This window comes from Cynoglossus semilaevis, chromosome 19 (assembly GCF_000523025.1).
Source record: "Cynoglossus semilaevis isolate Cse_v1.0 chromosome 19, Cse_v1.0, whole genome shotgun sequence".
In the NCBI taxonomy this organism is placed as follows: domain Eukaryota; kingdom Metazoa; phylum Chordata; class Actinopteri; order Pleuronectiformes; family Cynoglossidae; genus Cynoglossus; species Cynoglossus semilaevis.
The window spans coordinates 4131433-4154238 of record NC_024325.1 but is presented as its reverse complement, the minus strand read 5'-3'; the positions used below and the strand labels follow the sequence as shown (position 1 = coordinate 4154238).

At 39.3% G+C, this 22806-nt stretch overlaps 1 protein-coding gene across 2 annotated transcripts in view; it reads left to right on the top strand.

The window, feature by feature from the left end:
- The window catches only part of dhrs11a (dehydrogenase/reductase 11a), a 29218-nt gene that overhangs the window by 1087 nt on the left and 5325 nt on the right, over window positions 1-22806 (top strand). For both annotated transcript variants that reach the window (XM_008332393.3, XM_008332392.3), the window contains exons 2-5: window positions 17179-17388; window positions 18511-18605; window positions 19374-19503; window positions 22481-22573. In XM_008332393.3, the coding sequence (XP_008330615.1) occupies window positions 17179-17388; window positions 18511-18605; window positions 19374-19503; window positions 22481-22573 (528 nt within the window). The remainder of the gene's footprint in view (window positions 1-17178; window positions 17389-18510; window positions 18606-19373; window positions 19504-22480; window positions 22574-22806) is intronic.

Below are 22806 nucleotides of genomic sequence, written 5' to 3'. Positions count from 1 at the left end.
TTTTACCTTTTGCTTCCTTAATGATGTCTAACTCTGACAATGAAGTTACAACCTTGGTCCAAATTCACATGATCCTGTAATGTAACCTTTGTCTAACAAATACCACAGGCATACCATTACCCATATAATCTTACTAATATCAGCAGTTGATAACAAAAAAAAGTGATCTCGTTATTTTCTCCAAGGACTTTGGACTGGGAAACAAGCTGTTTACAAAATACAGTTTAACATAAAAGAGTTTTTTTTTTTTTAATAGTACCAGGTGTGGTTCTTTAGTACTTGTATTCATCTACAATGTGCAATGTGAAATGAATTATTGGAACTAAGGGTAAAATCCAAATGGCTGTCCAGCCTCTTTAACAAATTCAGTGACCTTTAACCTGTAGGCAGACTCCTGTCTTTTCCAGGGCAGGTGACATTTGCCACACCCTAGTAACTCTTGTCTAACCACAAGTTATAAGGCAGTGAGTAAATCTTGCTTATCTCATAAGCATATTGTAGAAACTTAGCAGGCCTAGCAATGTTCTAAATACTCTCACATAATTATTTAGCTCAATTAAACCTGAGGGTTTAATTTAGTTTTTTTAATCTGAATAACCACGCAGTAACTGTTGATTAATCAACAAGTAATCATGAATTAATTGTCATGGTAATTTTGTCATTTATAATTATTTGAGCTAAGTCAATGCCCCTGAATATGAGGGGAAACTGTATGGACATTATTGGAACAGGAATACAAATAACAGGAGATAGATGTATGTACGTTAAAATTGTTTTTATCTACAACAGCAGATGGCAGTTTATAAAATTATTACATAGGACGATGTCGAGGAAATGTGCAAAAATATAACCAAAGTTTTGCCTCATAATGGTGGCTTTTAGTCATTGCTGTGCATCTTGACAGTAGGTTGCAGAGTGTTTCGAGTGTTTCTTTAAAACATTAGTGAAGTGCTTGTCCTCAACAATATTAACCATTAGTCTGCAGTTTCTCGCTCTCCATTTGACAATTATGTCATCAGGTTATTAACAATAGACTTACCTACTGCCTTGCGCTTGGCCCTCTGACTGGAGGCTTTAGTCTCCACAGACACTAAATGGGTAGAATTCCTTAACAATGGGAACGTCACATCCTTTCATTTGATTATTTTTAGCTTTTGTTGGTAATTGTAGAAGCTGCCAAAATAGACAATTTCTTTTAAAAATAAGAATGTTTGTAATAATTTGAGAAAAACATCAACACATAAATATACTGTGTATATATATGTTTGTATATATATATATATATGTGTGTGTGTATATATATGTGTATATATGTATATATGTGTATATATGTATATATGTGTATATATATGTATATGTGTATATATGTATATATGTGTATATATATATATAATAAACTAAAAGTAATCAATAAATCTAAACATTACTTGTTGAGAGGTTGAGTAAAAAGGCTCTGTATATTTGACCATTTTTAGTTGGCTCTGTATATTTTACCATTTTTTAGTTGGCCTTGAGGGCAATTGCCTGACAGGTGAGTTAGCATTTATGGAAGTGGAACATCAATCTGATGATTACTTTGCATGTAAGCATGATGAACTGTTGAGGGGGGATTAATCAATGATTGATTTTGTTAGACAATCAACCAATAAGGTAAATCTATGATCACTTCATCTTCAAACAGTAACATAAGTTACTTCTGCCCCTGCACTGTTACAGTGCTCAGTAGCCATTGCCAGATAACAGATGTTTGTTGTTTTTGGCAAACCTTGCATATGGAGAGTGTATGATACAACCTGCAATAAAAACTGGTAAAATCAATGTTAAGTCACTGTGTATGCAACTTCCTTAGCAGTGTCCTTGTAACATCGCGCTTGTCTTTTAATGCAGAACGCCTGTTCTCCAAATGGCAAAGAACTTTTGAAGGCTTCCTTGCCTCATTAGGGAGCCTTACATATTATACAGTGCAGGCTTGATGCGAGAGTAAATCCATATTTCAAGTAGGACTCTTGGAATTGTCTGTTAAATGCAGGTTTTTTTTTTTTCTTTGAAGACGTAGGCTTATTCTGTCTCCTCACTGGCTCTTTAACCCTGCGAAAGAAACTTTCCAAAGACGTTTGTTTTTGGTCCATTTTGCTAGTTTTGGGGTTTCAATTCAGCCATAAGATATTATGTGTTACCGGCCGGCGCAGACCTTATAAGAAGGTAGCAGACGTAGGAAAGACATACCGTAACCGAGGCAAGCATCTTGACATACTGTATATCCGGTGTCAGTCATAGACAGATGTGCTGAAGAGAATCTGGTAATTTTTCAAAATAAAACATTGGTCAGTTCAGATAATAAATAAAACGGAAATTATGTAAATTCCCTGCGGCCCGGTACCAATTGACCCACGGATTGGTGCCGGCCAGCGGCCCGGGATTTGGCAGCCACTGTGTTACACAATAGTTAGCCTACTTGCATTTATACTGAGGTCACATGTTCTCTGCTGTCAATAGTTAACTGCTAGGGCTTGTTTCTGCACTTGTGTAAGACTTCCACAAGGTCATTTAGATAATTTGAAGTTCTTTTAGTGCTTTTCCATAATGTCACCATGTTGTCAACATAAAAAATGACCACATGACATGTTACTTTAATGGATTACAATATATGACCATCACTTGGTTAAACAGCATATTTTAGGTTGTCTAGTTGTGTAGGATCGATAAGACAGTATATATATATATATATATATATATATAGGACTTATTGTCTTGGATGATGCACAAAGCAAGTACTATGTTTTTCTCTGCTTTATAGAACTGTGTTCCTGCTGTTCATTTGCCAAGCTGGCATGCTGCAAAGTAAAAGATGGTAGCAACTGAGTGATTTAAAAAAAAAAAAAAAAAAAAAACAACTATCTGACATATTTTTTTCAGTGCCATTTATTCTGCTTTAAAATGATTTTAAAATTTTCATTTCTATATATATATATATATATATATATAAATAGTCAGACTAGACTTGTTAACAAAACCGGGAAAGAGAGTAGTGGAATAGTGGCAGCTGTATTGTGTAGCTCTCTACAATACTATGCAGTGGATTGTGGGGGAGCAGCAAAATAGAAGGCAACGTGTGGTCACCATGGGCTCTGTGCAGGAATGGAGAAGACGGGGCCACATCCAAGTAGCAGCAACACATCTTTTCATCAAGTCTAGTGAAACCCTCCAAAGCCACAGGAAGAGGGCTTTAATGTAACTGATAGAAAGTGTTTGATGCCCACAATAGTATTTTAAGGTTCCTACTAACTGCTTTAAAACTGGAGTACCGTAAGTCGTTTATTTAGATAAAGTCAGTAAAATATCATTAGGTAAACGTAGTTTAACAGTGTAGGAGAGATTTTTTTTTTGCTTTTTGCCACATGCTCTTGACTCAACTATTGCAGACCATTATAGATACTTCCGTTATAGAGAAATAGAATTTAATAGTGTTCTTTACACTAATATTCAAGTACTTTCCATCTAGGTTTCTTGAATGAGGGCGGAAAAGTCTCCCCATAACCGTACTCTAGTTTGCTACTTGGTTTGGGCTAGCATTGGGCTAATAATAGTGGCATTATGACAAAGCACTATAAAAGCTTTGCCGATCATCATTTCATTTTCATTTCATAATACGGGCAAACATTTTCTTGATAATCCGGCATTGTATTCTTAATCATGGCTTCCAGTTGAAAATCACATTTACTGAGGAAATGAGGAAAAATAGCCGATCTAGTTTAGTTGAAGGGGGGAAAAAAAAGTGTTCCATTGTATTTTTAAAAGACAAAGAAAGCTCTTGCCCCTAGAGTACTATTCGCACTCAACGAAATTATAAAAAGTGTTTGTTCAAATACTAACTATTTATGTAGTACTAGCCAGAGGTGTGGACTCGAGTCGCATGACTGATCTGTGTAAATATATTATTATTTTATTTAAAAGGACTCAAAACAGAAACGGCAGGACTTGGGACTTGACTTGACACTTTTCAGTCTTGACTTGGACTTGACTCGGACTTTGCCTGTCTTGACTTGAGACTTGACTCGGACTTGAGTGCAAAGACTTGAGAATTACTTGTGACTTGCAGCAGAACGACTTGGTCCCACCTCTGGTACTAGCTAAAGGATTGATTTAATTTAATTTCTTGAAGTGGGAATGAATGAAAACAAAAACAAGATGGAAAGAAAAAAGAGATTGTTTCCTTGTTCTTGTTTTTCAGTCAAAAACATCCCTTCATTAATTCTTGACCAGTTGTATTTTCATTTTCTATTTTGGTAGAGCAATGTCTCCAGATGGATGTCCTCAGTACCTTTTCTAATACTGTACATTTCGTTTTTACCCTTGCAACTGAGATCTTTCTGAACCATTAGGTTCAAGAATATTTTTATTTTCAATAGTTCAACAAAAATTACTGCATCGCTTACTTCTGTGTTTCATGTAGCTGCATGATCTGCATGCTGGTCACATGTTTATTTCAAGCCTTGGCCATGTTTTCTATGTAGCAATCCCTGCAAATGTCTTCTTTATAGTGTGTTCATACACAGTCCAAAGACATGCAGTTTGGAAATGTGTTAGCATTAAGCTAGAGTAGGAATGCCTAATAAGTAGATTGGGATCTACCAGTCGATTTCAAAGGGAGTGCTGGTGGATCCTAGACAAATACATTTAAAAAAATTAAAATAAAATTACAGGTATAATTTTATTGTGTCAGACAGTATTGTGCCATGCAACTGCAGTGACTTAATCAAAGTACCCCAACATACACTGCTTGGCCAAAAAAAAAGTCGCCACCTGGATTTAGCTAAGCAGATAGGTACGAGCCTCCTATTGGATAATTACTGCATGGGCGATTATCTTTCAGCTGGAAACAAGTTATTTAACCCCAACCGGTGCAATGAGTTGTTTCTCATTTCCTAAACAACCATGTGTCGAAAGATACAACCCGTGGTCGTGGAAAAGATGTTAGTCTGTCTGAGAAGGGTCAAATCATTGGCATGCATCAAGCGGAGAAAACATCTAAGGAGATTGCAGAAACTACTAAAACTGGGTTAGGAACCGTCCAACGCATTATTAAAAACTGGAAGGATAGTGGGGATCAGAGTGATGGGCGCATCAGGGTAAGAAGAGAGGCAGGTGAAGTGATGCACCCATCATGCCTAGTGCCTACTGTACAAGCCTGTGGGGGCAGTGTTACGATTTGGGGTTGCTGCAGTTGGTCAGGTCTAGGTTCAGCAACAGTATGTGCTCAAAGAATGAGGTCAGCTGACTACCTGAATATACTGAATGACCAGGTTATTCCATCAATGGATTTTTTGTTCCCTGATGGCACGGGCATATTCCAAGATGACAATGCCAGGATTCATCAGGCTCAAATTGTGAAAGACTGGTTCAGGGAGCATGAGACATCATTTTCACACATGGATTGTGGCCACCACAGAGTCCAGACCTTAACCCCATTGAGAATCTTTGGGATGTGCTGGAGAAGGCTTTGCGCAGCGGTCAGACTCTACCATCATCAATGCAAGATCATGGTGAAAAATGAATGCAACACTGGATGGAAATAAATCTTGTGACATTGCAGAAGCTTATCGAAACAACGCCACAGCGAATGTGTGCTGTAATCAAAGCTAAAGGTGGTCCAACGAAATATTAGACCCTTTTTTTTGGTGGCAACTCTTTTTTTGGCCAGGCAGTGTATAATGCATATGATAAGATTTTCAGTTTATATCAGTAAATATAAGGGAAGATCACTTTACTCTGATCTTTTGAAAAGACAAGCTCCCAAGACAAAAAAATGTGGACACCCCTGAGCTAGAGTCTTAATGAGACCTTAGATGCAGATGTCCGTGTAAATGATTCTTTATGTCTTTTACTGGCCTTCTGATCAACTGGCAAACTGTCAAGGAAGTACCGTTCTTAATGTCAGCTGGTACTGGCTCTAGGTTCCCCCACAAAACCTGACAGGATAAAAGCTGATTTAAAAAAAAACACAACTTCAATTGCTGTGTTTTAAAAACATGTTTAAATTTGTTTAAATTCAAATCAGAGAGGCATCGACCAACCAGTGAGGGGAATCAAGTGGAATTCAGCATAATTGGCCCTGACTGGCAACCAACCTGTCACTACATGTCTGAGCAGTTTCGCAGCTGATAATTTTACACATGTGTTCTGTGTTGGTAAACAGGAGCGGAAGCGCTCACACTTGCAGAATGAAGCTAACATGGGTTTTAGATTGGAAGTACTTTAAAGTGGGCCGAGAAAGTTCCAAGCTAGCTTTATGTAACAGATATAGACTAGGTTTCAGCATGGGGGAGCCACCAGAAACTTGGAGACAACCAAACCTAATGTGACAAGGATGCACTCGCATTAGGCTAGTGGTTCTTAACCTGGGTTCGTCGAGTCAGTCTCAGGGATTCGGTGGAGGACTCGTATGATTCGTGATGACACGCCCCCCGGCTTGGCCATCACCGAAGGGTTCGGTGAATGCGCATATGAAACTGGTGGGGTTCAGTACCTCCAACTAGGTTAAGAACCACTGTGCCCAAACAAGTTTGCGCCATAGAGTCTGGATTCTATGGTTAGTGTTAGGGTATACCATGCCTGAACACTTGTTTTCCGGTGTATTTTTAATGGATCTGTTCCATTTCACCCTAAAGCAGCAATAAGTTTAAAAACTGACTTTTGGACAAGTAAGATTTTTATTTGTCAGGATATAAAACTGTAAATCTTGCTTAGTTGATTGTTTTGATAATTAAAGTTATTAGAATTTAGTTTACCGCCGGAGAATACTTCAGGAGTAGATTTTTGTATTTGTGGCCAATTGAAAGAAATCTAAATCAGCCAAAAACAATTGCAATCAGTATAAATCTAATACAAGTGGGTGGGTACAATTTTTGGTTTTTCCTCAGGGTTTATTTAGGGTATGCAGTCTTTTATGTTGTTTATACTACACAGAAAGGTTGGCGTTTGTGAGTGGAGAGTTTGTTTCTCTGTTACAGTGGTGTAGGAGAGGCAGAGGGTGTGATGCTGTATGTTCTGTCACGTAATCAATCATGTTCAATAGTACTGAAACTGCAGATTGTTCCTGTGTATGCGGAAGAATCAAAACTCAATTTCCCGTCTTCCTTACATTGTATAGGATTTCCGTCACTTGAGTTGGCACAAACGGCATGTACGTAGAAGGAGTTATTAGTTTCTTTTGTAAGGTCATGTAAAACTGACAACAGTTGACATTAGCTGAGTCATCATAAATGTTTTCACTGCTGCAGTTGAAGATCAGACACATTTGATGGGTTTTTGAGTACATTTTAGTACCACCTTTAAAATCCTCCCCATCAAATGTCAAGTTGCTGTGGGTCACTCTACATCATACGTGTCAAACTCAAGGCCCGGGGGCCAAATGTGGCCCGCCAAGCCATTTTGTGTGGCCCGCGGGAGCTTAAAAAGCATTTAATACAGTCCATGCAGCAGAGTTTATCAACCTATGAAATTATAATAAAAACAAAAATGTATTACACAGCAATGAACAATATTTGTAGCTTGAATAAATAATAATAAATTGCAGATACATGTATTAGTCTGTTGATGGAGTAGTTACATCTATACCAGACTCTATTCTGTTTGTATCAAAGTCTGAATGACTTTTATTTTAAAATATTGCCAGATTATCGTCAAATAAAGAAAGCAAATGGAATTTTTTTTTTTTGAATGAAGTAAATTAGAATTTTTTTTTTCATTTTTTCACTGTGTCCTACTGCGAGCTGGTACCAAAGGACCTATGGACTGGTACTGGTCCGCAAACCGGGGGTTGGTGACCCCTGATCTATACAGTGTTCCATTTAAAACCGGCCCTTCAACAGGAACTGTATTGCTGATGTGTCCCTCCCCCCCGGTGAAAATGAGTTTGACACCGCTGCTCTACATGGTTATATATGTTTGGTCTGTAACATTGCATCACTGCAACACTGCACTGCAGAAGCCTTTACACATTCCACTGCCCTGGGGAAATTTCATTTGTTTAAGAAAATATTTCACATCTTTTGGCCAGGAAGTTAAAAGTCAATTTAAAGCTAGATGACTTGCTGTGCACAGTATGTGCTCAGTTGAAGCTGCAGTAACCAAACAAAAGTTAGTCTGTGGTTGTGTCTCTCCAACTCCAAAGCATAGGGCCTGTCTGGACATGTCGGTTCACCGTTGATATATTACAATCCAGAAAGGATTTGGGACAGGAAATCCATTTTCTGTACTGGCCTAGTATACTGCATACTTTTTTTCTTTCTGTGACAATGACAAGTAGTTCACTTTTCTTTTCCTTCCTTCTTGTGTGATTTTTTTTTTTTTAAGCTCTTATAGCTTCTGTTCACTCGTGTAAAAACACTTTTCAGTTGACTGCTAATTTTCCAGCAGAGCTGCAAGCTGACTCTGGACTATTTGTCTAACTAATCATCTGTCATTGTGTCCATGGATTCTGCCCCAAGAGGAACAACATTCACTTAACAGATAACAACAATTCCTTCATATTGGCGAGAAGTCTTTTTCCAAAGGCAGGGTTTGTTGTGAGGATGTCGCTACTGCCGTGACATGTTATAGACATGTTATATCCCTAGGCATTGCATACCTTTTAAAAGCAAAATGATGCAGTGTAAATGAATGTGAAATTGTTAGCTTTAGAAGGAACACATGCGTTTATTTTACTTTACCCATTAAGATGATCTAAAGGCAGATTTTTGGATTACTTTACCCATTTTTAAAATGGGTTTAAGATGATCTAAAGGCAGATTTTTGGACTTAGTGGCTGCCTTATAACTTTTTTAAGTACACACACTGTGTGTGTGTATATATACACAGTATGCATATACACATTTATGTGTATATGTATATATATATGTGTGTGTGTGCGCTGTGTTCAGTTCATTCACTCATGACAATCATGATGATGACTCAGTATTTACCCTTCCCTACTCATTTGTTTTAATATATCTGTTGTAAACTGACCTGAGGCCAAAGGGAACCATCATTTCTGATATATAGTGTAGCCCATAAACTCACAAATTGCATTATTAAAACGATAAGATTAATATCATGAGTGAAGTTCTTAAGTTCTTTATTCATTAATCTATCGTTTTTTTCCCCCCACTTAAACCTATTTAGAGTTGCTGGAGCCAGTCCCACAACTGTACAGTCTAGTCTATTTCTCACACCTACTGTCATTTAAGGGTGTCTGATTGAATAAATTCCCTATGAAAATAGTATGTTAGCATAGTATAGTATGTTTTTAAGCAACTGATAAGGACCCCTTTGAAACACATCACCCTGTCTGAGTAGAAAAGGGTCTGTTACTGTTGCTCTTTCATCTGAGGTCTAAATGGACTGTACGATATCAATCCCCCACTCCCCCCTGACTCGTGACTTCACTTGGACTTGAGCCCTTTGACTCGACAAGACTTGAGACTTTCTCCAAAACCCAAAGTGATCTGTGGAAATATATTATTATTTTGTTTAAAAGGACTCGAAACAGAAACGGCAGGATTTGGGACTTGACTTGACACTTTTTAGTCTTGACTTGGACTCGGACTTTGCCTGTCTTGACTTGAGACTTGACTCGGACTTGAGTGCAAAGACTTGAGACTTGCTTATGACTTGCAAAGCAAGTCATAAGTAACGGGTTAGCATAGTATAGTATGTTTTTAAGCAAATGATAAGGAAACCTTTGAAACACATCACTCTGTCTGCGTAGAAAAGGGTCTGTTACTGTTGCTCTTTCGTCTGAGGTTCGTGCAATTAACAAGTCTAAATAGACTGTACGATATCAATCCCCCACTCCTCCCTGCCCCAAAAACTGTGCTGTCCTCTCAGTTCTCAGATTCTCAGACATTCTCTCATAGACCTTCTGCTATTATACGTTGATAGGATGTTTCCTGTGCTGTCAGAGAATCAATCGAGGGTTCATGTCTGTCATTGTGGCCAAATGACGTGAATGTTTAGGCCAGGGGTCGGGAACCCTTTCAGCAGAGAGAGCCAAAAGAAAAGTCACATATTTTAAAATGTATTTTTGTGAGAGCCATACTTTTTTTTGTTGGTGTTGTTGCTCTGAGTACAACTAAATGTATGAATTTTTAAACCAGACCAATAATTTTTGAGTATAAGTCTCCAAAGTATTAAAAAAGATTAATAACGTTGTTATACTATCCAATACATGAAATACTTCTTACCATTGATGCGACTTCTGGTGCTGCATGGTTTTGACACGCAGATGAAGAAAAAAACTGCTGCTTCTTCTTAAAAGAAAAAAAACATGTTTTTCATACATAAGGCGCACCGGATTATAAGGCACATTAAGCGAAACAAAACGTCAGCAAAACAATTAAGAGGAACAATTGAGCCCAAGCATGCCCGGATCCCTCTCATCATTATCTTGAGTTGCTGTTAATTAGTTGTTCAGTGACGATTCCGGCCTTCGTGTAAGCTTGGACGCCATTTGAGACCAATACCTTAGCCCAGGCATCCACGATCCATTAGCAGATAGTGGCGTAACTCGCCCGGTGTTGCATCCCTGTCTTGATGAATGTGTTCTAGTTCTGTCATCCAATGCTTCCATGCAGCTCACAATTTAACTTTAAAGATCCTGTTAACATCAATATTTAGCGGTTGGAATTCTACGGGTAATCCACCCTGGAATGATGGCAAGCCTCAAAATACTTTGCATCACTTGGGTTTTGACAATATCGGTGAGATGGGCGCGCATGGAGTCGCAGATCAATAGGGACGGAGATTTGTGGAAAAGGGGTAGTGACCTAAGTTTGACACAGGAGGGCACTGTTTTTGTTGTTCGCCCCTCCAGAATCAGGTCGTTGTCACTATTTTTGTTCTGGATGGTCACCGTATTCCGTGCGGATGTAGTCTTGCAGAGTTGTGTGTTTTGCCTGCATCGATTAAAAAAAGGAGAAATAAAAAGAGGTCTTGACCACGAAGAAATCGACAGCCATGCGTCTGAGTCATCCTTCTGCATCGCACCATACATCGTCAATACAAAAAAAAACGCAAAGCAGAGTCTCTGGGTGTTTGGCGGCACGACATGACGTTGCACAGATCTGGGTTACACAACCATACTGTAACAATTGTTGTTGAATTGTGATAACGGAGTTAAAGTGCGCCTTATAGTTCGAAAAATACGGTAACTTAACAAAATGCTACGCAATCAGCTTAATTCCCTTCCAGGTCCATTTCTCTTTGATGTCTATTTCCTAGAACATTGCTGTTAAACTTGGACCCGTGCTTAACCACTAGACCAAGAAGAAGTAATGAGTGAGTGCGGGCAATAAAATACCATAGGAAAGAAGAATGAGGAAATGTGATGTATGTTGACGGAGTGGGTGCGAGACATGACTTTAATAACAAACTCCTTCAGGTATATAGTCTCTCAAAAACACTTACTGCACAGCAGAGGTGGGACCAAGTCCTTGCTTTGCAAGTCATAAGCAAGTCTCAAGTCTTTGTACTCAAGTCCGAGTCAAGTCTCAAGTCAAGACAGGCAAAGTCCGAGTCGAGTCAAAGTCATGACTAAAAAGTGTCAAGTCCCAAGTCCTGCCGTTTCTGTTTCGAGTCCTTTTAAACAAAATAATAATATATTTCCACAGATCACTTTGGGTTTTGGAGAAAGTCTCAAGTCTTGTCGAGTCAAAGGGCTCAAGTCCAAGTGAAGTCACGAGTCATTGATGTTAAAGTTCAAGTCGAGTTGCAAGTCTCTTTACATTTTGTCAAGTCGAGTCGAAAGTCATCAAATTGATGACTCGAGTCTGACTCGAGTCCAAGTCATGTGACTCGAGTCCACACCTCTGCTGCACAGCTTGTCAGGGTTCCATCAACATGTAGAATTGTGTTCCCCCAGGTATTTATATCAACGCTAGTCACAATAGCCATATGCAGTGTGGTGACAGATATGATGATCTGGGATGCAAAGAGAATTTAATATGAAGTTTAAGATACTAATGGAAACATTTGTAAATAGTTTGTTGCATTGATGGCTTCCAAGTTGGATTTGTTGCTGGGTTTTTTGTTTGATCTGTGAACATTTTATCAGTGGTCCAGACTTATACACATTGGAGCCAGTTCAAGTTGGCCCACTCTGAAAAGCATTTATGTTGGTCCATGTGAGATTTCACATTGTTTCTCATGGCTTTGTTTATTTGTTTGTTTTATGTTGGCCCATGTGAGATTTCACATTTCTCGTTTCTCATGGCTTTGTTTATTTGTTTGTTTGTTCGTTCTTTACTGCTTAAGGGATCATCACAAACAATCTTGATCTTTGCAGTGGAAGCTAAGGCTGTTGTACACATCCCTAAGATCAGGTGCAGAGACAGCACCAGAGGCATGTGATCTGTGCATGTTCAAAAAGAAACCGTCTTCCCTCATGCTTGTTTGAACAACAAACAACAGAACTAGAAAGAATTCTTTGCTTATCGCCCACTGCTAAGTGTATTTACAAATGTAGCTAGCTTCATGTACTTATTCTGACTTTGCATAAACCTCATCGTTTCTTACTGAGAAAATATATTTCTGGACATTTTATTATCTTTTATTTATTTTTATTTTTTTGAAAGGAACATCCAGCCACACAGGTTCTACCAGTCTGTCCACAGTCTCTGACCTGCCCACTATGCTGAGTGCCAGGGTGATACAAGCTTTTACTATGATAGATACCAAACATTTGTTGTCATGTAGTCATTCTTTTTGTTTAGTTTACAAGGTTGCTGGTGCATGTGTGTCACAGTTTCAAAGTGATGTAAGGCTTCTTCTTCAGTTACTTTGTGATCATTCTTCTCAAACTCCTCAGAAAATCCAAAGTGTGCCAATGAGTATCATTAGTAACAAAGAGTGTTCTGTTTTCATGATTAGATTATCCCCAGGGAAGTGCTGTAAAAACCTCCCTGTTCAACCTTTAGACCTTTTAGTGAGTGTAAAAAAAGAGATTATTGCAAAACCGCCGCTTCTACCTGCTGTAATCTGCCAGCTGTTACCTTCTACCACTTGTTTGTGGCCCTTACTGAAGCCTAAAGTAGCTTAGTAACAGAATGGGGTATGCTTTGAGAAATGTTCGTAGTTGTTGATTATACCCTCTTTTGTGCCGTGGAACAAACCTTTAATGATAAATAATCTAATAATCTCCTATACTAACAAACCCACAACACCGGCATGGGCGAACTTTTTGACTTGCGGCCAACATTTGTCCTAAAATTGAACAGGGGGGCTGGGTCAAGAGCCGATAGATGGAGCGTTAGTGTGAACTATGATAAATGACACGTAAACGTCATGCATAAAGGCTAAAATGCTACAATGCTGTTGTCATTTTCTATGCCATCTATCGGGGAAATGTGGGTATTGCAGGGAAAAGGCAGACGTATAATGAAAATATAAATAAATTATGCAATTCGGAAAAGTTGACAGGCCGGATCAAAAGGCTGAATGGACCACATCCTGCCCCCCGGGCCTTAGTTTGCCCATGCCTGCACTAACATCTATCATGCACCTCTTCTTACTCTTTCACCTACTATCCTATGACTTACTTATGACATTCTTAAAACTTATGACATTTTTTTTATCACATACTGTTCTTCTTACTCTACGACCTACTATGACTATAACTGTACTTTTCTATTGATTATGTATAACTATTTATGTTATGTATTTTGTATGTTTACTGTAACTTGATTTGTTTATTGACTGACTCAAATTATAAGTTGATTTGGATAAAAGTGTCCGCCAAATGTAATGTAATGATATATACAGTAAAAATGAACCTAAATCTGCACTTAGTTCACAACACTGTAATTGGCCGTAAGGTGAACCACGAAAAAGTCCTTTAGAAATTCAATTCCGCTCCGACGTCTGGGAACAACACAATCTCAACTTCATAAATTAAAACCGAGTTACGTTAAACTTACAGCAAAACGTTCCTCGCAAAATATCCTGCCCGTTTTTTGTATCGATGCATTTTATAAAGAACTAGCGTCTTCGGGGCGCAATAAGATTTTGGTGCGCGAGCGGTGGAACGGTTGGACACGTGATCGTGCTACACCAATCGCGTAGCTGATTGATGTCAACACTTCCGGCAACACGGCTTCCTCCGTTACCGATAGAGAGGAATTCTCCTGAAAGTCTTCTAAAGCGCGCCAAATGGATTCTAAACAGTGCTTTATACATAGCCGCCTCCACGAAGAACAATGAGGAAAATAGACGATAAGGTAAACTTTGTATGTTAAGTCATTTTGCTCGATAAAAGGAAGTAATAAATGACAAGAACCATTTGTTCATTCATTCGTTCATTTATTCGGTCCTAACTAAATACAACACCTATCAGTCATAAAAATTTTATTAAAACATATATATATACAGTATGTACAATATATAAAACAATACAAAACAGCATAAGAAAATGAATAATATAATATTAACCATGCAACCATTGCAATACAACTCTTGAGGCTACACATATAATGTTAGTCTTCACTGTCAGTGTCAGGGCAGTTGTTTTCCTCCTCCTCCTCCTCCTGGATTTCATGTTTGTTTGCACAGTGGCATCACCTACACAGGTCTGTACAACAAGAGACCTGCATAGACACAAGACACACTGTCAGGGGCCAGATTTCATGTCATCCATGTGACATATAGGTTTCCATCATCTACGTGCCAACCATATCCAGCAGGTGATGGAGCACCTATATTTCGTTTGATGCAGGACCTCATGACTGCATTTGCCCTTTTGCAGTGCCGATGGAGGGCATCACTTGTGAGGGGAATAGACAATTTCTGGCGAGGCTGATGATGCCACACAGAAAGCCTTGTACCTAGCCTCATTGACATTTTCAGCAGCCAGCTGATCATACAGGTGGCATACATATTTGCAAAGTAGTGCAAATGTCGATAGGTCCAAGTTAAAGTTAGCACCCAGATTTTTAAAACCCTTAAGATACTCTTCCCGCTCACTTGTTACAGAAAATGTCTTCTTTTTTTTTTCTTTAGCATAAAGGTACTTATGGAGTCACACCCAGAGAATGTATGTATGCCAATCAAGGCTGAACACACATTGGTTCCAAGAGCTGATGACACCTTGGTAATGTCATTGATGCGTGTCCTATTGCCCGTCCCTGTGAAAAAACATAAGCTGCATGGTTTTGCAGCATGTTGTGTATGCAAAAACACCCTTGACTCATATTCTTCATGATCACACCGCAGGTACCTTCAACAGCATGAACATGATTGTACACCTGATTGTACGACTCTGTTGTACAGACCTGTGTAGGTGTTGCCACTGTGCAAACAAACATGAAATCAAGAAGAAGGAGGAGGATGACAACTGCCCTGACACTGACAGTGAATACGAACATTTCATGTGTAGCTTCAGAGTTGTATTACAGTGGTTCCATGGTTAATATTACCATTCATTTTCTTATGCTGTTTTGTATTGTTTTATATATTGTACATACTGTATGTATATATGTTTTAAGTTTTTTTTATGACTGATCGGTGTTGTATTTAGTTAGGACCGAATAAATGAACGAATGAATAAACAAATGGTTCTTGTCATTTATTACTTCCTTTTATCGAGCAAAATGACTTAACATACAAAGTTCACCTTATCGTCTATTTTCCTCATTGTTCTTCGTGGAGGCGGCTATGTATAAAGCACTGTTTAGAATCCATTTGGCGCGCTTTAGAAGACTTTCAGGAGAATTCCTGTCTATCGGTAACGGAGGAAGCCGTGTTGCCGGAAGTGTTGACATCAATCAGCTACTCCATTGGTGTAGCACGATCACGTGTCGAACCGTGCCCACCGCTCGCGCACCAAAATCTTATTGCGCCCCGAAGACGCTAGTTCTTTATAAAATGCATCGATATAAAAAAACGGGCAGGATATTTTGCGACAAACTTTGTTTAACGCAATTCCTTCTTATTTATAAAAAATGTCATGATCCTTCAATGCTCAGCACCTTGCTACCAGTCTGTAGTAACGGGTATTATTGGCTGACCAGTTCTTGGAACAAAGATGGTTCAGGACCACTGGTATAGATGGAACCACTCCATAACAGACATAATACATGTGTCTGCAGTTGATTGTTAGTCATTCAAGCTACAAATATTGTTCATTGAGAGAAAAAAATGGCTCAGTATCATGTAAGTACGTGATGTTTCACGTAAGGTATCGGGATTGGATCGGAAGTGAAAAAAAAAAAAAAAGGGGTTGGGGCATAGCTAATCCCAAGTATACCTAGTTTTCTTATAAATGCATTGGCTGCTGCAAATAGCATTGTAACTCTAACTATCAATGTCCAAGTGTCAGCAACCAAAGAAAAACAAAACAACAAAGCTGCATCTACAACACGTACCTCTACCATCTTCATTTAAGTTGTCGTAGATTTTATTGATCTGAAATGATCAATCTGTTGTCATTTCATATCATACGTTTTCAGATCAAGGGTTTGCAAAATTTGCTGAATTTGGTCACTTATTTATGAAAATGTCATGATCCTTCAATGCTCAGCACCTTGCTACCAGTCTGTAGTAACGGGTATTATTGGCTGACCAGTTCTTGGAACAAAGATGGTTCAGGACCACTGGTATAGATGGAACCACTCCATAACAGACATAATACATGTGTCTGCAGTTGATTGTTAGTCATTCAAGCTACAAATATTGTTCATTGAGAGAAAAAAATGGCTCAGTATCATGTAAGTACGTGATGTTTCACGTAAGGTATCGGGATTGGATCGGAAGTGAAAAAAAAAAAAAAGTGGATTGGTGCATAGCTAATCCCAAGTATACCTAGTTTTCTTATAAATGCATTGGCTGCTGCAAATAGCATTGTAACTCTAACTATCAATGTCCAAGTGTCAGCAACCAAAGAAAAACAAAACAACAAAGCTGCATCTACAACACGTACCTCTACCATCTTCATTTAAGTTGTCGTAGATTTTATTGATCTGAAATGATCAATCTGTTGTCATTTCATATCATACGTTTTCAGATCAAGGGTTTGCAAAATTTGCTGAATTTGGTCACTTTTTTTTTGTTTTCAGATCACTAAACCTGCTTGCTAACATATTCATTGTAGTAACAGACGATTCCTCATTTAAAGGAAGTCTGATTTTTTTTTTTTTTTTTTTTTTCCAGAAATTGGCAGCTGAATGTCAGAGCGCGGGCTACAGTGGCACACTCATCCCTTACAAGTGCGACTTGTCAAACGAAGAGGAGATCCTGTCCATGTTTTCGGCCATCAAGACGCTGCACAAAGGCGTGGATGTATGCATCAACAATGCTGGACTGGCACACACAGAGCCACTGCTCAGCGGAAAAACAGAGAGCTGGAGGAACATGATCGATGTGGGTGGATCTCAGGCACACAGATAAAAAATGCTCAGGGCAGATAAGGAATGGAATGGGCAAAGGTTTGCGTGTGTGGATTTTATCTTGAAATTTGTGAGTGACTGTAGTTTGTGGATACACCAGTGTCTACTTCATAAGCCATATATATATATACAAAAGGTCACTGAATGCTAAGTATTTGTTTAAACGGAACCATAAGCCAACCCCCCCCCCAAAAAAAATTATTTGAGCAAAGAAACATACCAATTACTAGATAAATATTTGAGCAAAGAAACATACCAATTACTCAAAGTTTTAACCCTTAAAATAGACTCCAACTCACTGATTTTGATATGATATAAGTTACGGGGAAAATATAAATATAGTAAAGTATATATAAAAGTGAGTCTGTATTTATTTATTAATTATTATTTTTTGTATTTGCTAGTGAATCATTTTATCTTATTTTACTAATAAATGATTTCTAATGTGCTTTTATCAGGTTTTTGTTGAATTACTACTAACAAATGCTAACTAACATGCTAATACAATTTACTACATATTTGACCGTAATTAAGGCGACAACCATATTTAACCGCTGATCACCTAACAGGGAAAGATGCCCGTGAGTTGAAGTCCTCTACTGTTTTCTTACGTGGTTGGGACTCGACAGTCTGATGTCCATTGAGCTATTGACCACAGAAGACTCCCTACTCTAAAGTCTCTATCTGTGAAGTGCTGCATTCGTAAGGCTTGTCCATCTGTTGTCATGACAGCCTACACGAATGTGTACAGGGCTGTATTTTTAGCCAATGTTTAATCTGTTCACCTTTCCTGTTTTAAGCCACCTTCACATCTAGCCAGCATGTTGGCTTTAAGCCATTATCTGTGAGGAAGAGTTAAGTGATTAGAGACCACAACCTGGACAGTGACAGCAGGAGCACAGGCAGGATCTCACAGGCTGACCCAGTTGACATTAGTCAGCTAAACAGATATTGCTTTCAAACCAACAAAAAAAATGTTTGTATCACCGTGACTTAACATTTTTACCACATCATGTACTGTATGTCTGAAAATGAATGGTGGATTCATACATTGACCCAAGCATGAATGACATTGCTACATTTTATTCATCTGCAGGTGAATGTCTTAGCTTTGTCGATCTGCACTCGTGAGGCGTATAAATCAATGAAGGAGAGGAACGTGGATGATGGCCACATCATAAATATAAGCAGGTATACAGCCGCCTCTTGATCATCTGGAATGAATAGGTAATGCTGAAAGTAAGTGGATATACTCTGTCTGACCCCTGGTGGTTGTTAAAGAACATCGCATCGATTAATGCTACCAAAGGTACCGAACAAGACGATTTCACCCCGAATCCTTTTTTACCAACAGGGCTCAGTTACTGCTATATTTCATCTTTAATATATATTTATAAATACCTTTGCCAAATTTTTTATTTATTAATGTTATTTTGAGTGTTATTGGACCATTTAGTTTCTGACTCCTGCAGAGGAAATGCACACGTTACTCTTCGTTTTCCCTCTTTCAGTTTTTACAAGGTCTAACCCAGGGGTGTCGAACTCAAATTCACAGTGGGCCAAAATTCGACAGCAATTGTGCATGTTTTCCCTTCTCCCTTCTTTTTTTCATATGAAAACAAACTTTAGTTTGAATCTGGAACAACCAAACCGTAATATTATAAACATCATATATCTCTTTATATCTCTTTATCTGTAGGCCAACAAAAAACAAAAAAAACAAAAATGCATGTACACCACTAATACTACAAATCCTGCCAATATATAGGGGCTATATACTGGCGGGCCAACTCTAGTACACATTTGATATGATCTCGCTGGACAAATATAATTACATTGCAGGCCAGATATGGTTTTACTATTTAGCCACCAGAACAAAAAAGCAAATTGACAGTTTAACGCAGGATGTCACCATTATCTCTCTCGTCATTTTTGTTTTTTTTCTCCTCTGTTCTCCAGTATGTGTGGGCACCGAGTTGTTCCAAATTCAGATTTGCATTTCTACTGTGCTACTAAATACGCAGTGACTGCTCTGACTGAGGGGCTACGACAAGAACTCAGAGAAGCCAAGACTCACATCAGAGCCACGGTGAGTTTAAATCCCTTTGTTTCTGTAAGCATCTGTGACAATAATGAGGGACCGGATTATTGAATAGACGCAGATGTTTGCATAAGGCACATTAAATATAATAGAGCTCTATACAATAAATACAGTTGTTACTATTACCTAGACTCTCAATATTTGTTTGGTTGTTATGTTTCCTGGTTAGTGTAACATTAAACATTAATATACCTGCAAAGACTTGTGTCTGTAACAAAACATCACTACATGTTTTTCCATGCAACCAATGTAATTACACACCTCTACCACATTATGTAATGTCACCAGTTTTTCTTTTCTCTCCTGCCTACTAAAATTTTAAATCTTAAATGGCGTAAGTTGGGGTAAAAAGTGTTTCTAGCACACATCATTTAGACAGAACTGACTTGGAAGCTCCATTGACATTTACCATGCCAAGGCCTTCCAAACAGCATTAGCTCCTGGCCGGGGATCCCCTTTTGCAAGCCCACAGACAATGCTACAAGAAATGTAAAAAAAAAGAAACATCAACATCATAAAATATTTTCTTACTTTTATTCATGATTCAATAATAATTGCATTTTATTTGGCCTGAGAAAATTACTAATGCTAGCAAGCTTCATGCTAACGAATCGCCTGAATTACACAGATTAGGAAGTTGTCATGCTGAAGTTGCACCTGTCACGCTAGGTGTGTTTAGGTATGGCAATTTAAGTGTTGTACAGTTCAAGTTATAAAAAATAAAATTTATTTATTTATTTATTTATTAAATTTTTTTTGCATTTTTCTGGGGCCCCTTAGTGCCCTTTGACAGCCCCCACTTTGGTAACCACTGGTTTAAGTGATACTTAAGTGTGGTATATCATATTAAGATACAGGTTGATGGTCTGCCTGCTGGGCATTGCTGCCTGACGCACCCCCGCCGGTGCCTTTGTGCAAGCGTACTCTTCTGAACACCTCTCTGGGCACCACTAGTGCCACTAGTGAGGTAAGTTAGCGGTGCCAACTTTCCTTAAGGGTGATTTTCCATTGTCATGACCAAGGGGTGGGAATTGGGGCTGCGGTGATTCAATAATAATTGCATTTTATTTGGCCTGAGAAAATTACTAATGCTAGCAAGCGTCATGCTAACTTGAAGACCAGGCACGAATCGCCTGAACTACACAGATTAGGAAGTAAAATTTATTTTTTTATTTTTTTTTATTTTTTATTTTTGCATTTTTCTGGGGCCCCTTAGTGCCCTTTGACAGCCCCCACTTTGGTAACCACTGGTTTAAGTGATACTTAAGTGTGGTATATCATATTAAGATGCAGGTTGATGGTCTGCCTGCTGGGCATTCCTCTGGCGCACCTCCGCCCGGTGCCTTTGTGCAAGCGTGCTCTTCTGAACACCTCTTTGGGCACCACTAGTGGCTTGGTGTCACTAACGGTGCCAACTTACATCAAGGGTTTTCCATTGTCATGACCAAGGGGTGGGTATTTGGGGCTGGGTCATCCTTGTACTTACCTTCACGGTGAAGGGGTTTTGGTAAGGGGTGGCATGGCATGGGGTATAACCTGATCATGGCTGTTTAGGATTCGCTGAATATTACTTTGTATTATCTTACTGTGAGACACATCTTCAGTTAGTGGACCTTGTGGTCATTGAGTGTTTCGGCCATTATCACTAGACATTTTCCCCCCCAGGAAGGCCCCACTGGGGTTAATCATGCCCCAGGGTATGTCTTGCTAGTTAATCATCCATCCATTCATTTTCATCCACTTTTCCGTTACCGGGTCGCGGGGTCAGCAGTCGCCACCCAGATCACATTGCCAACCCCCCAAAACCAACCCCCCAAACCTTCCTGCGGGTGGTGAGTCCACTGGAAGGTACCAACCGCCCTAACCGGGATTTGAACTTGCCCAGGAGGTGAACCCTGGGGTTCCACACCAATGACACAGACTTTGCCTCTGGGCCAAAGCGCCGGTAGTTAATTATTATTAGGTGTATTAACATTCCTTCCTAACTTACTCTGCTGATCCTGTTATTTGCGGGCTAAAGTTAGTTCGCAGGTAAATTCACGTTGGCCCCCAACTCTTGTCTTTCCTTCTTAGCCACAGCCAAAAGCTGCCCTTTTCCGCCTCCTCTGCCAGTTCCCTAATGGCTTTCCTTCACCCTGCTCCTGTGCAGCTTATGTCATAGAGCAGGTGTACCGTTGAGGACCCGAAGAATCCCCTGCGTCCTGCTTCAACGGAGCACGTCATGGCTTTCCAGCCAGCCTCTCTGTGTTCTGCTGCCAGCTCTGCATACTTCGCATGCTTTCGCTTGTTGGCAGCCTCCACGCCTTCCTCCCATGGAACGGTGAGCTCCGCCATCAGAATGGTCCTGCTTGGTTCTGACCACATCAGGTCAGGCCGGAGCGAAGTTTCTGTGATCTCTCTGAGGAATTGGAGCTGCCTCCCCAGGTCAACCCTCATCGACCACTCGCCGCCTTGTGAGAGTACTGTTGGTGTTACTCTCTGGCAAGGGAGGTTGACGTTCTCTCCGGCCTTTGCATGGGACGTTTTGCTGAGGTAGAAGGTCTGCTGTTGGCCTCCTAGCCTTCTGGTAATGAGGAGAAAATAAAACTGTGGTTTGGGTTGCGCTCGCACCACCTTGTTACCCACAGAGTTCTGCCGCGTATGTAATAATTCCTTCATGTTCATACAGTACGTCATTGGAAATACCTGTTTGAATGGTATCAGGACAACCCTTTTTATTTCACCTAGTCTAAAGTCTTTTTCCTATTTCAAATCTTTTTTCTCATTCAACTAAGGGGAAAAAAAATCAATTTGCAGCTGGTTACTGAAAACCTCTGTCTACGAGTGATCTGCTGTCTTTTTAAAAGTAATTATAACCAGGTCGTAACTGTTTTATTTTACTAATGGGCAAAATTAACAGTCTCCTTTTCATTGTGCTGTTACTCCTATCATTTATATTTTTGTTTCCCCTCTTATGTGTTTACAGAGTATATCTCCTGGAATTGTGGAGACGGAATTTGCCTTCAGGCTCCACAACAGTGATCCTGAGAAAGCAGCCGCAGTATATGAGAGTATAAAAGTGAGAATCCTTTTTTATTTATTTTTTTAAAAAAATTGTATGAGAGTTTGGACACAAAGAAAGGAAAAAAGGAGTTGTATAGATTGGCGAGACTGGGAAGGATGTGCAGCAGGTGAGGTTGATTAAGGACAGAGAGGGGGATGTGATCACAAGTGAGGAAAGTGTGCTGAGAAGATGGAAGGAATACTTTGAGGAGCTGTTAAATGAGGAAAATGAAAGGGAAAGTAGAAACG